Source organism: Xiphophorus couchianus, chromosome 2, assembly GCF_001444195.1.
Source record: "Xiphophorus couchianus chromosome 2, X_couchianus-1.0, whole genome shotgun sequence".
In the NCBI taxonomy this organism is placed as follows: domain Eukaryota; kingdom Metazoa; phylum Chordata; class Actinopteri; order Cyprinodontiformes; family Poeciliidae; genus Xiphophorus; species Xiphophorus couchianus.
The window spans coordinates 24,265,489-24,281,040 of record NC_040229.1 but is presented as its reverse complement, the minus strand read 5'-3'; the positions used below and the strand labels follow the sequence as shown (position 1 = coordinate 24,281,040).

Genomic DNA, 15,552 nt, shown 5'->3' with positions numbered 1-15,552 from the left:
GGTTTACTTCATTTGAAAAATTATTGATTTTTCGTATTGTGTTAGCTCTGTTAATACAACAAGGTATTTATTCAGAGAAAAACTGAAAGTGTATCCGTGCTGATATAGTTAACACCTGTTAATCATTCATTCCCTGCTCAGTGAAGCATAAGAGGCTTAGAGGGCATCGCTTCTCCTCAGACTAAACTTGTCTAGTCGGTTATTTGAAAAAATATTTACCAAACGAGTATTTAAAACCTTTTCTGTCAAATTATTTCTGACTCAAAGTAAAAAAATGTCCATAAAAACAGATCTTTAAAATAAAATAAAAAATTATACTGCTTTTAATTGTGGTTTTCTTTTCTATCAGAAACAAACCTTCTAGTTCAATGATAATAATTTTACATATTTTATTGTCAAGGGCAGGAAATATTTTGGGCTTACCTATACTTTTAAATTAACAAAGACAGTGGCGTCAATTTCTTTTCCATGAGCACCAAGTCGGAAGGACTTCTGGGCCGCAAAAAAATAATTATATTTTAATGCTTAAAAAATAGATTCTAATGCCTTTTCTTATTTTATTTTATTAATGCTCATTAATAAACTAAACATCAAGGCCTGTATGGAGATTAACAATATAGTCAGATTATTGTAGAACATAAATCTGTACATCATTGTGCTGAAAAACAGGCAATTTTCTAATGTTTCTTTCCTCTTTTTTTCTATTTTGACTACAGCAGGATGGTTAATAAAAATAAATAATGTTAAAGATTAAATCAACAAAAAAATTATAAATAAAAAAAGCCATTGTTCTGTATCAATTGTTTGTGCCTGCAGGCAGGTTTGATCAAATGATGCAGAGGGCCATTAATGGACCATTGGCCGCACTTAGACATTCTTGATCTGCGACATCTTCATTTGACAAAAATTTATTGTGACATAGAAAACACTGCAGAAAAGCTGCAAAAAATGTCTCAATCATAGCATGACTTTGAGGTGGTCGTGAGTTAGAATGCTGTTTTGCTTGGCTGCTAAACAAAAACCTTGAATGACCTACTTTCATTCCTGCCCCAATTCATCCAGAGCTCGCCTCCTCCTCATATATGCACACCAGAGCTAATTGCTTGGATGGATATTTAAAGTGTGAATTTGATTACCCAGATATCTGATATACAGAAAGCTACATTAGTATCTTCTTTTGCTTTTCTAAACCGGATACAAGTTGAAATGGTACAGAAAAAAGAAAAAATGAAGCTTCATATCCCATGAGGTTGTGTGTTTAGAATACAAACAAGTAATCAGAATGAGGGTGTTTGTTGCTAAATCACTTCCCTACAGGCTGTCAACAACCTGCAACCCAAACACAATTCAATTACTGACGGAGCAGCAAAAATAGACTGCGAGGAAACGTTTACAACAGCGTCAGGAATTGTGTTTGGATCTCTATGCACAGGAAGTCATTACCATGGCTTTTAGGAATATCTCTGTTATCCGAGTTAAGAAAGAATTTCCTCCTCCATTTGGGATAATATTTGTGTTGGTGTCACTCTGAGGACAGAGAGCAATTGCTGTGGAAAGGGGCGGAGTTCTTGAGAGTAAATGGGGGGGAAGGCGGGTTTCTACTACTAATGTCGTCGAGCGGCTAACTCCCACTTGCTGCCTAATCAGTTCTGCTCCAACATTGCAGCTCAGATAGATTTTGTGAAAAGCTCCCAGTATGTTGCCTGCTTTGCTCTGCCTGCGAGGGGAGAAATTTCTGCGACAGCGCTGATGTCTGCAGCAGAAGGGAATCAAATTTCCTTTCATACTGCAAAAAGGGATCCACACCACTGCTCCACACCTCATCCTCCACTTTAATATCCCCCTGCTGCAACTCAGGAGCCTGGCTTGTCATTTTGTTTTAACCTGAGAAGAAGAACTATCCCACACAAGCCTTCACTAACCGCTATCAGATCAGCTGGTAATGACTTTTGTGATGTGGATGACGACCGCAGCTTTGCAAAATGTGCCTCTTTAGAGAGCTGACGGATGCTGGCAGCCAAAATATAATCACGAGGAGTGTGAATGAGTTTATGAAGTATAAATTTTCCACACTTAGGTGGCAATTTAGAAAATGCATTGGCAGAGTTTTGATTTTGTGCAATTTCAGATTAAAATGTTCTTATGAAGAAGAAATTTTGTGAGAGAGACAGTTCAGAGTATTTGAAGTGGAGTTCTGCTAAAAGGTTATGACCAGTTAATATCTTACTTGCAGTAGATTATTCTCTCCATATCGTATAAAACCAGATCAGATGGTTCCAGAGGCTGAACGTAAGCGGTCTCTTGTATCGAGCTATTCATGGTTTAAGCTCATTTTGCTGTTATGTTACTTTATTTGTAATTTATTTGTGTTTGTGCAACTGTAATGCCTGAATTTCCCTTGTGGAGATCATCTTATCTCTCCTCATCATAGTCCAAGAGGGGCCAAGAGCAAAGTCTTAAAACAACTTAAATCTGAAAATATGTCATAGCAGTTTATTTAAACGCTGTGCTACAAACCTGTAAATTGCTGTCACCTTGGTTATTCATAGACAATATGCACAGAAAATGGAAGTTGGAGGAGCAGCAACAACTCCCTGTGTGAAACGTACTGAGAACAGAGCAGGTATTTCTGTTTCGATTTATGCATCAGATGCTTGTATCCAAAGCAACTTACAAAGTAGGATGTGACAAAGCCGTTAAAATCAAACATAACAGAATCAGCGAGTGCTATTTTTGGACATATTGGTCTGATTTAAAAGTAAAGAGGGTGTGAAGAGCAGAAATATTGTGCTTTAGGTGGATCCATTTCTTTTTAGATTTTCAGAGATTTTTAGTAGAATGTTTTTATCTGAAAATGTGACCAAACTGGTAAAGCTAATAAACATCCGGTCACATTGAATTGTGTGTTTTGAATAAAAATGAGTAATCAGGAAGAAAATATGGAGCTAAATTTATCCCATACAGGCTATCCTGACAACCTCCAACCTCAGCAGTTTTTTATTTGAAAAAGAAAGCATTTCCACCAGTAAAGTAGCGTTCGTTGAAGTCATTATAATAATGTTGCTTTTTATACCACCTTATTTCTAAAACCAGACAGTAACATTGAAGAGGGCAAATGTTTCATATTCAGGAAGCTTCAGACTGAAACATTGTTGACAATGCTTCATCTTTCCATTTTCAGGGTAAATAATAATCAACGTCGACATAAATAGCCATCAGATGCAAACTGTGTTATAAAGATACACTTAATATTATTGTCATGAACTGCAAAACTCTTTTTGACATTGGATTTTTTAGATGATCTTTGACCTGTCTCAGTCTAACCATTAGGTTAACAAACTAAATTCAGTTTATACTGAAAGAAGATGGAAAGTGTTATTTACTGCAAGTATGACGGTAAATACTGACGACTGTTTTAGGGAACCGGTTTGGAAAAGTCTTGAACTTTCCCTTTTACGGACATCTTCATTATGATTTTAGTGTCTATTGGGAGGTCTGGACTTTAGCACTGGCTTACAGTGACAATAGCTTGGGGTTTGAGGTTTCAGGGCCCCCAGAACAAGTTTTTTCTACTGTTTTTTTATTTTTTATTTTTACTCAATATGTGTTTTGCTCGCATTTCCAAGAAAAATCCAACACTCCATCTTCATTTGCTAAATGTTTGTGTAGATAACAAAAATGCAGCTATTGGAAAATTATGATCTCACATACACAAACATGACCCTTCCTTGACCCCAAACATACTAGATAAAGCAACAGAAAACTTTAACCACATGGCCTACGCCTCTTTTTTTTACTGTATTTCTCTACTGCCACATGGATGCCTGGCAATATTTCGGTGTGTTTTTGTTTTGTATGTTTTGTACTGATGGCGATACGGATGTTTATAAAAAAGGACGAAGATGAAGCAAAGACAAGGATAGTTTTATAAAATCCTATGTTCCCATTTAGACAGTGGTTAAAAGTCTTAAAGCTGATGTTTACCTAATTATCAATCTGTTGTATTTTCCACATCCACCTGAATCATACCCTCCCTCTGTGGTCGAACTTAATGTTGAGGTTCAATCTCACCCTCCTTTCAGCATTATTCTGTTTATTAAAGACCTAATATCACCACATCTGCAACAAAGCACAGCTCTGTCTTACTCTTTAAAACTTTTTTTAGTCTTGAATGAAGGACAGGTGACCGTAAAGCAACAAGTTCTGGAATATTTTCAAATGTTTTTAGCCGTTGCACGGTAAATCGTACAGGTTTTTTGTAAAACTGCAGGCAGCGTTACCTAGACCGGCATCTTCTTTGTTCTCGTCAACATGAGGAGGCTGCATCGTGGGTTCCCCCCAAACAAAGCCTGTCCTAACTCACCCATACCCCACTCAGGGGAACCCAGAGCGAGCGAGGTGAGGAATAGAGTCGATCAGCACGGGGTTGTTTACACTCTCTCTAGACCACACAGACAAGACTCGGTCAAGACGGCATATGTACACCATGTGTGTCTCAATTACAGATGGGGGCCATTGCTGGACAGCCGCTCAGATAAAAGGGAATGGTGGATCAGGCTCAGGCTTTGTTGTAGAAACGCTAATATGTTCCTCCCTGTTTCACGCTGTCTGTTAATGTCCCACAACAAAAAGCTAAAACTTGGATCATCTTTCAGTAAAGACTTCCAGCAAAGCAGCATTGCAAAGAGAGCATCCAGAGATGACGGAAAGGTCTGAAATCTCTCCAAGTATTGTTAGCTTTACTTGGGTAGTAGTTCAGTTTTATCTGAGGGAAAGCTGAAGACACAAAAGTCAAATATGGCAGGAATTGTGTTACTGAGTGAACTGCAACTCTAGGTGATGATTTTAGGGCTGTGTCCAAGTCTGAGGCCATGAAATGTGGGAATTTTTCCTTTTCCACGTCTGACGTATTTGGCATTGTTTTAATAGTGAGAATATGTTTATGTTAAGAGTTCAGAAGGCATGGGCCCACATCAGATTTTCATGGTATGACAACGTGGAGTAAAAATACCACGCTTTTACGCTATCATGGTATTTACACAAGATCTCACTGCTTTTCAAGCAAATAAGAACATTATTTTCTATATGGTTGCTAACATCATGTAACTTATTCATGATTACAGTTGTATTATTGATGTATTTCCCTCTAATACATGGTAATTTAGATTTTTAAACACAGTCTTAAAATAAAGAATACCTATAATAATAAACCTTTTTCCAATTGTGCTCTTTTTGGAGTAACACAAGATGTTCTTTTAAAACATTGCTACTTCAACAAGAGTGCCCCAAGCCAACAGAGGCTTTCAACAGACCCTAATTTTTCCAAAAGAAGATTTATTTCAAAACCTCAAAATGTAATGAAGTTTGCCAAGTGACAGCTAATTTTAATAATAAACCCTTTAGAATAATTCTGGAAAGCACAATCAAAATAATATTAGGATTTTTACTTTTTTTTTTTTATTTTAACATCTACGTTCACTTTAGATTTATGATGACTTTCAACTGGCAACATCCAAAATGACACTTAATGGTTTGATAGATGTGTTAACAGTCATAATTTGATCCCAATGCCGCAGTTTAGTCATTTGAAAGCTGTATATTAAAATGCTGTATATCAAACACAATTGCCAGACCATAAGTGACTCAGACACCCAAAATACACAATTTATTTACAGATGTCATCTACTTCAAATGGGACAGAGTATTAGGGTCACTTAAAATTTTTAAAGAAAGCAGTGAGTATTTTTAGCATGTTTAAAAAAATCTATAAAGGATGAGAAATCATGTCAAAATGTTTAGATTAAAGTTGAAAAACTAAATTAAGATTAAAGTCAAAATACTGAGATAGAGACTTGAGTTAAAATGCCAAAAAACTAAATATGTTTTCAAGAAAAAAGACATAGAAGGCATGTGTAGCTTACAGTACACTAAACCAGCACAAGTGCTAAGACCAGTGATAGCTAAGTATTGGATAAAATATAGTGATTACAGTATTTTTTTTATTATTTCCCATAAATAATTTTGACTTTATCATCAGCCTTCAAATGTATCCCAAATTAACAAAAAAAAAAATTGTTGTTTTTGTCCAGAACTACTTCTAATGCACCGTCATATGAAACCCTTTTATTCTCAGTGTTATGAAAAAGGGTTGATCACATTTCATTGCAACCTAAATTTAAGCGATTCATGGTTAGCTGGCTAAGTGATCAAACATTATTCAAAATGCATAAAGCAAAAATGATCAAACTACGGTCAAATATGAGAGATATTAGTGATGCTGTGGTGAAAACTCGCTGACTTGTGGATCCCAAATCAGATTCTGCTTTGGACCCCGTATAACCTGAGGTAAATGCAGCTGAATGGCAGTGCGCAGCAATGAGTTGAGGAAGGGAGGCGCTGTCTTACTCTATGTAGCCATAGAAAATTCTGGTTACTTTCTCAGACTTTCTCACCTTATGGATTTAAAACATAGAAACAGCGTATTGGGACTTACTAGAGTTTTTAAATTGTAACTGTTTAAACCTTGAAATAACACAGGAAATATTAAAATAACTTTTTAGTAAGCATAAATCGTAATATTGTTTAAACTCTGAACACAACATCCTTTTCCTGGATTGCTCTTGGGGGAGGGGATAACCTGCCGTTAACATGAGTTCAGACACACACCATTTCCAGTCATACTTCCAGCTGGATCCTCATTCAAAAACAACAAAAGAAAACAGCATCTTTAGTACACAACTCCAGCAAAACAACAGCATAGGAAATTAATCAAAGTGGACATTTTAATGGTCCTCAGCTGCAATGTTAACTTCACACATATAAAGGAAAAAAATACATAAAAGTCTGAGCTTTTAAATGTTACTATATTTGTATTTTCACACTGCATTTTTTTTCTTTTTCTTCTAGAGAAAACAAACAGGAACCCTGGAAACGCCAAGCGAGCCCTGGGAGGTGAGCGCATCCTCCAACCGGACGGACTAACATGCAGCCTCTCGTATCTCCTGACACTAACACACTCTCCAGATCACAGCGTGAGCGATGATCAATCAGAATGCTTGTTTGCCATTCACAGATTCATCGTCATACTCACTGATTGCAAGTTTTGCTTTGAGGAATCTTCTCTGCTGCATCATCACAGACAACTGCTTCCATGTATCTATGTGCAGCAGTGTCAGAGGAGATTTAAAAGCCAGAGCTACAATATCCCCGCAGTATTTAAGGACAGTGAGCCGTGAGGACTGATGTGAAGAAGGCAGAACGACAGTAAGATAAAAAGCTGTGGATGTAAGGATATTATGACACTGTATACTCAGCTTTGTTTATCAGAGGCACAGTTAGTTGAGAAAACTATTCATTTCCAATAAAATGATTAACTGGGTGAGTCAATTTAGATAGAAAAAAATATATTTTATTTAGTTTCAGTAAAGCTTGACAACTTTTTTTTCTATAGAGATACACCAAACAGATTCAAATCGGACATCTATTGATTGGCTCTGAATGTTGATCGGTAGATCAACTATTGAACAAAAGAAACTGTTTTCATCTAAATTAAAACTATGCACATCAAACAATAGGGTACTTTAATGGGATTTTTTTTTTTAGTTTAAAAAATGAACATAAAGGTTAGGCAATTATGTTTTGATGCAAAAGATGCACAAATCTTCTTATCAAAGTGTCTGCAGCTCTTATCAGAAAGTCAAACCTCGAGGAAAACCGGAAATCAGTAATAGTCAAAAAATAGGTCTGATCAGCGTAACTCTACTTCTTTATAATAATTTCAAACAGGCTGCTTTAGAAAATGTTATTAAAAGCAGATATGAAAAATTGTTTCTCAAAATCTGGGCATTTGTAAGGAAAAGTGTGCAAAATAGACTAGCGTTGAAGTGCTTCTACTTCTTCTTTGGATTGGAAATATCAGAAAGTGACTTAAAAGAGTTTCTTGTTAGAGCTGCACAAGATATCGAATCACAATTATAATTGAAATATCAGGCCATGCAAAGTTCCAGTCACAAAGGACTGCTAGTACGCAATATTTGGTGGTAAGCTCAGGAAGAGTGCTTGATGGAAAACAAACATACTGGTGATGGAAAAGAAAAAGAGGAGAGGTGAAAATATGGGAATGTTGTAATCAACATTGTAAATTCAGCATAATAAAGTGCTGTTTTTCTAATATTTCTTTACCTAATAAAATATACAAGCATTCAATCTCTCCAAAGCACCTCGGGATACATTACAATGCTAAAAAGAAAAATCAGATTCATAGTAATAATTGTATTAAAGCTTAGGGGAGGGTTTTTTTTATTTACTGCTCAAAATTCACAAAATACCCTTAAAATAGAATAAATAAAAAACGTGATTAAAAGTAAGAACTTTAAAGAAAAAAAAAACACAAACCCCAAACTCGAGGGGATGAACACAAAAACCAAAGCAGAAAGAGAAAAGCTGAATGGGACAGAAGCGTCCTACCTGGTCCCTCTGGATGCATGGCAGAGAGGTCCGTCGGTGTGTCTTACTGTTGGACTGACTGTGTGCCATGTCTGAGGCTATAACTGAACTGGACCTCCTGCGCCTTTTAAATACAGGAATCTCTTCCCTGGCTCCAGTCACGGGGTTGCAGCCCTCCTTGTGTGTCCCTTGTTTAGGCAGGAGCCTGTCAGCATACCTCGCCAGCAGGATGCCCAGCACTCCGACCAGGTACGCCACGTACGGTCTCCAGGCGGCTCGCACTTTGTGCAGCGAGAGGAGCGAGATAGTCCTGGCCACGCTGATGAGAACGATCACCGATGTGCCCTGGTTCAACCGAACTACCATGAGTACTCCCGCGACCGCGCAAAGGAGCACAACCCCGGCCGCTGTGGCGGACAAGAACAGCTGCTCATCTGTCCCGTCCAGTAGAGCCCACGCCGCCACTTCGCCCAGGTGACACAAGGTCAGGAGGGAGAGGAGGGTCTCGATCAGCACCCCGCAGTGGATCAAGTACACGCCGACCCATAAGAAGGCACATACGAGCGCAAACAGCAACGACAGCGCACTCCAGCAAGTTTGCAACAGCTCGGCTGCGCAGTCTGAAACAAAGTGGAGGGGGGACGGTGAGGGCGAGAGTGTGTTGTCAGCGCTGCTGCTGCTGCTGGCCTCAGCTGTCCAGCCTGCGCATTTGACCAGAGCGGCGAGGAAGACGGAGAGCGAGCCAACGCACGCAGCCCTCCGGACCCTCTGGGAACTCCAGAGTTTGTTAAACATCAGCCTGAGCCACGCTTCACAGTCCGGGTCTCTGCACCGCGGGGTGACGCGTGTTTTCACATACCCATTGCGATCCGGTGCGCCGAAGCCTTTCTTACGAGTGTTGCTCTGCGTACCGGTGGTACTGCAAGCCTCTGCAGACATCGCCATCACTCATGGCCCGATATGAAGTATGAGGAAGTCTATAAAGCATCTATACAGGTGTGGTCAGGGGGAGGCCAGGGCTTGAGTTAAATGTGGAAAAACATTCATAATGTTCGGTGCAAAATGTTGGGAAACGCATAGGACGAAAACGCGCACACGCCTCTCCTTTTACGCATGGATCTGTTTTGTCTTCTCTTTGTTTTCCAGGTGCGGGACGCAGAGCTGCATTAAAAAGGAGCCTGGGTGACAGAAGAGCTCAGAAGCTGTGCTACAGATTTAGGGCATTGCTCCTCTCTGCACGCACGTCCAGCTCGGCCCTCTGTGGCGCGCTTTCTTTCACATTTTCTGTCATTCTCTCTGCTTTCAGAATCCAGGAAACAGCAGCAGAACCTCGGAAAAGGGAAAAAAAACAAAAAAAAAAAAAAAAAACATCAACCCCGTTCGGCGACCATCCGGACCATAAATGATCTGTTTGTCCTCCTACTGAAATGAAACGAAACAGTCCCTCCGGTGCACTTCCGAGGATAAACTCCTTTGGCGGATTTAAGCTGCGAAGAGCGAGTGTCCGCTCGGCGTTTTCTCGAACAAATCCGGAGCGTTTTGTCACCAGCTCTCCAAGCAGCCGCGAGTGTCAGCTTATTCACACCCCCGAGTTCCAACTTTTTACACAGGGAGCAGCGGTGAAACCCACCAAATCCCCCTGCGCCAGCCCAGCAGGAGTATTTCTGCAAATGACTGAGGTTTAGTTGTTTTTTTTCTTCTTCTTCGTTTTAGGATACTTTATGTTTTCTTTTTGTGGGCTATGAGATTATATGTGCTAATATTTATTTAGTACAAAGAAATCTGTGTAAAACATATATGACTTTTTTTTTATTGCAAAGTCTTCTTGAAAATCATAATGTACTGGAGCAGCCACATTTCAGGCCATGTGACATCTTGGTGGGCACATTTTGATTTGTGGCCTTGGTGTAATATTGTTGCAAGGTTGCCAAGGTAAATTTTCCATCTACAACCAGTGCCTTGCAAAAAATGACTCAGATCCGTTTAAGTTTTGAGCATTTCGTAACATTAATCCGCAAAATTAAGTGCATTTCATGGAAATTTTATGAGATACAGTAAAACAAAGTAGCGCATAATGTGAATCAAAAGGAAAAGTGATGGTTTTCAAATATAGAAAATAATCTGAAAGGTGTGTAGTACAATCTATTGCCTTCCAACGTTTCCTCGTTAGTAAACGGAGTCCACTGGTGTGCAATAAATACAACTGATCTTGTTAGAGAACATCAGTGAACAAACATCATCATGGAGGCCAACGATAAGTCGTGAAGAAGTTTAAAGCAGGTTTGGTCATGAAACAATATCCCATTCTTTTAAGATCTACGGAGTAATGCTTAGGCCATCATTTAAAAATATAGAGCCATTAGAGTTAAATAGAGCATAACAAATTTTTTGTTGTCGCAATATTTCTTCATATGATGTGCATAACCCGAAGAACTGCAGGGATGACAATAAGTGCTAGCTAACTTTGTAAGCATACCATGCATTCAGGTTATCAACTTCTAATTCATGTTTAGTTGCACTTGTCCTTTAATGCACCATAAACATTTGGAGAGGGTAAGGAGATGGTAAGATGATTAAATTATCTAGCAGTGGACCGCTAGTATTGGGGGTAAGGGACCACAACCACCCACGAATAGCTGACATTTGGGAATACTGAACAACCACTCCAAAAACACATAGACTTAGCCATTTTAATTGTTTAAATGCCAAAAATATATCCTATTATGCAATAATGCACAAAGTGGTAAGTGTTGTGGCTCAACCAAAGATCCTAGTATCTACATTCTTCCTTATTTCCGCTCTTGGGTGTATAGCCAAGTAATAGCTAACAGTGTGTCCAGTAGCATTGTGCCTGGATATGTGATATGATTTTTTTTCTTCCAACTATTTTAGGACTCCCCAAAACAAAAAGAAATGCGAAAGAAAAGCGATTTTTCCGCAAATAATTTGGAGTTACTAAAACCATAAGTAGGCCACTATATGGCACAACTGAGAACCTGACAAGACCAGGCTGGCAAGAAGAGAATTAGTCAAGCAAGCAGCCAAGAGACACAAAGCAACTCAGGAGGAGCTGCACAGATCCACGCCTCAGGAGGAAGTATCCGTATAGGACTGCTGTTAGGTATATGCTTCAGAAATGTTTAGTAGTGACAAGAAGGAAATCTTTGCTAATAGAAGATACTTTGACAAGCCTTAAAAACTTTCATTTACTGACTCTCCATCCAATCTGACTGAGTTTGAGCTTTATTGCCAAGAAGAATGAGCAGAAGTTTTAGCGTCTAGATGGCTGGCAGAGACATACCCCAAGGGGCTTTCAGCTGAGGCTACAGAAAAAAGGCTGTTCCATAGAAGTATTCACTAATGGCGAGTAAATGCAAATGCATGGCACACTTTTCTAATTTTAATTTATATCAACTTGGATTCATGTTTGTTACCCTTCACAACTATGCACTTCCTTGTTGGTATTCCTTCATGTAAAATAAAAATAATATAAAAGTTTGTTTGTAACTTGAGTATAAACACTTTTGGCATGACACTTAATATGGTTTGAGTCCACCAGTTCCTCTGTCCTGTCCCACCAAACTCTGGTTGGCATAGCATCTAATGGTTGTGGTGGGGACTTGGCTGCTCCAAATTCTGCATTTAGCTGCCGTTATCTAACAGTGGGAGGTAGAGATTCCTCCCCCCCAACCTCCACTTCCCTGCGGTCATGGCTTAAGACATTGCTCAACTTAAAAAGCATACATTTTTAAAATGTTCCAGTTAAAATGTATCAATAATTTTGGTCTGACTTTGATCAAAACAAACATTCCTAACTGACCAAATGCACATACTGAACTTTCCAATGAGAAGTTATGATATACACAGACCTTTTTAATTTTACACATCTTTAGCAGGGCTGTCCAAATTTCATCCAAATCTATAGCATTTTGAAAAAACAAAAAAAGTCTCCTTCAGAGGTCAGAGAGATTCTACATTTCTATGCACCCATCTTCTTCCTCTCCCCGAATCCTGTCTCTCTGCCTATTTTAGCAAGCTGACACAGGTCAGCGTGACTCTGTGGCATATACGAGGCACTGCATATCCTCCGTCAGCTGTGATTAGTGAGAAGCAGGGGGAGGAGAAGAAGTGCTAACAGGCAGCGATAGGAACAAGAGGAGGAAGGATCCCGTCCGTCACCCCTCAACGCATGTTTACCGCTCACCCAACAGTTCTCCCATGGTGCAGTGCATCAAAAAAAAAATGACGCCTGTTGGCTCTGAGCCCAACCTCTGTTTTGTCACAAACATTTGTCTCTTACCTTATCAGAGCCTGGAGGTAACTTTTCGTTCCCCTCCGGGTGAGGTGAAACAATGTCACTTTATCTAAATGTTTTATTTTCTAGGTAACAGGAAAAGAAACATTTCCTCTTTAGAAACGTAAGATGAGAGCGTGACAACAGAAAGAATGAGTTGGAGTCAGCAAAAATAAATAAAAAAAGAACGTTGGAGCTGCTACAAATTTGTTCCCTTTTTTGTTTTTCTTTGTAAAGTTGAATCAAATCCATTGTGTAAGGGTCTAAATGTTGTTCTGTTTAGATGTGATGCATACAATGAATTTCAATATGTTATAAGATGAAAATTACACAATTTAGTAAGCAGAACCGCCTGAATCTAGCCTGTCACAGCCGTAAGTGATTATAAACATGCTTTATGATTTCTCCACTCTGCGTTTGTAGCAGATGAAGCGGCGTGACGACAGTCGTCACTGTGCGCCCGGCGTCTCAAGACAGGCTCATTGTGAAATTTTCTGCCACTCTACAAAACAGGTCCAGAGGCTATTCAGAAGTACCCGAAGGAATTTTAACGACTAGGGAATGCACATGTTACCGTTTTACCCTATTAGGCAATGTCGTGGTCTATTGTGAAACAGGAATCTTTTATGAGGGGCAGGTCATCAGACATCTGGTTTTGATGTTGCATGAAGGGCAATTGTCAGATGTGACCCCGTTCAGACCTGCGCTGGCTTCTGCAGCGGCTACTGACAGATCAGACGTCTGTCCTCAGCTCAAAGGCACGTTTCAAAGAGTTGTTCACCGTTTAGCCTCCTCCATCGTTTCCTCACTGTATTTATGGCTTTAAGTGGCAAAAGTATTTCTGTCCCCACAACTTTTCCATATTGTGCTAAGATATGACTACAAGATGCAGCATTTTCAAAAATGTTTACAAACGAGAAACTGACAATTATTGGTTGCATTTGTATTTAGCCCTAAGAGTCAATATGAGTCAATATTGCAGTATGTCTCTGCAAGCTGTGCAAATGTAGAAACTGAAACATTTTTACACATTCCTATTTTAAGAATAGCTCCAGGTTAGGTCGGGTGGAGGATGTTTGTGAATGTCAACTTTCAAATTTTGCCAAAGATTTTTAATAGGATTTAAGTTTGAACTTTGACTGGGCCATTCTATTGATCTAGACTATTCTCAAGCGATGAGTCAGAAACCCCCAAAACTATCTTTTTTTTTCAGTGCAGTACAGACTTTGCCGAGGCAAAAAATGTCAAGAAAGAAAAAATAAACAGACAAAATAAATGTAAAAGCATTGTTCAGTATGATAAGAAAAGGCTGACATTGCTGAACGGTTTTGATTTGAATTAAAATGCAGCTCATTCAGCGTAAAAGGGAATACGTCCCTCTTTCGATCGCTTCCTGGTGGTTTTGATTTATCATTAAACATATTTTTTAGTGTATTTTCTCATCTTCTGCTCTGCTCACAGTTTAAAGCTGGAACTCAAACTTCTATTCAAGAAATTTGGGAAAGTAATCAATTTGAACAATTAGTTAACAGCTTGTCAATAAGAGGTGTGCCTTATCAGACCAGAATCACTGCTCTAAGCCATCTTGTTGCATCACTATCTGTATGTTTACGGCAATTGATGGCCATGTAATTATAATTATGTCTTACTCTTTTTATATTTAGACAATGAAGTGCTCAAGTCTGGGTTTAGTTTTATGATATTGTATATATTAGTGTACTACATGCATGTTTATCTGATGCATAAAATGTCAATGAAATGCATTGGCATTTGTGCCATTCATTGGGTATGAATAAGAAATAAGAAAACATTTCCTCTTAGTTTGAGACTTCAGTCAGCAGGACCTGTAAACAACTTTTGACCATCTTCAATAGCAGGACCCTTACAAAAACTAAAATGAGATGCAAAGAGTGCATATAGTCATTAAATGGTATATTTGTACTGTACATTAGATGCAGTGCAACTCAAGAGTTGAACTCACGTGCAACAGAAGGAAAAAAAAAAGAGTGAGTGACTGAAACAAGTTTACATTGTGTTTGGCACATGAGTGCAGAGAAGGAGATCCATCACAGATGGGCAGCATTTGACTTGTGGCCAAGTTTCCACTGAGGCGCTGTGGACAGACACCCATCCCTGCACACACGCAGACACAGAAATGCCACTACCGTCATGTACACAAACAAGCACATGTGTAGACAGTTGAATTTGAGGCTGCAGAGCATGAGCCTTCTAGGCAGGGGATCGGAGGAATCAACAGACATCCTTTTTTTCCTGAAGACGTGCTGGTTGTTAAATTAAAGTGAACTGGTCTGTAACAAGATGAAAGATGTAAACTTGCAATGCAAACCTGTAAAATTCTTTTTTTTTTCTACAACTATGTTTTCATACATTCCTAATGGATTTGTGTAAAACTAGAAACTCAGAATTTTAGTAGCATCATTGCTTATAGGTAGCTACAGCGTACTGTAAACAATATGAAGCTTGGTTTAGTATTTTCCTTTCCATTTTGCTTGTTGGTAAATAACAGCAATGGCTCTCCGGAAATACGGGACAGTAATGCAATGTGTTCAAACAAGACACTGAATGGAGGTACATGTCCAAATATAGTACATTTGTATACAAATTATAACAATTAGACAGCTTTTTTGACTGACAAAAATATGTTTAAAACATTTGCTTTTCAATGGGTAATTTCCCACATTCTAAACCCACATCACTCAAAATATCTACTTGCTTTTCACTTGGTCCTACCTACAGAAACAAATAGATAATAATAATAATAATAATAATAATAATAATAATAAAACGATAAA

At 38.7% G+C, this 15,552-nt stretch overlaps 1 protein-coding gene and 1 long non-coding RNA gene across 3 annotated transcripts in view; one reads left to right on the top strand and one right to left on the bottom strand.

The window, feature by feature from the left end:
• The window catches only part of LOC114158890 (cGMP-inhibited 3',5'-cyclic phosphodiesterase A-like), a 93,178-nt gene extending 83,763 nt beyond the window's left edge, over positions 1 to 9,415 (bottom strand). For both annotated transcript variants that reach the window (XM_028040795.1, XM_028040803.1), the window contains exon 1: positions 8,467 to 9,415. In XM_028040795.1, the coding sequence (XP_027896596.1) occupies positions 8,467 to 9,390 (924 nt within the window). In that variant the 5' untranslated portion in view covers positions 9,391 to 9,415. The remainder of the gene's footprint in view (positions 1 to 8,466) is intronic.
• Positions 9,289 to 10,565, top strand: LOC114158902 (uncharacterized). Its single transcript, XR_003598495.1, has 2 exons — positions 9,289 to 9,441; positions 9,592 to 10,565. It is a non-coding gene; the product is annotated as an uncharacterized LOC114158902 (long non-coding RNA).
• Positions 10,566 to 15,552: the final 4,987 nt, after the last annotated feature.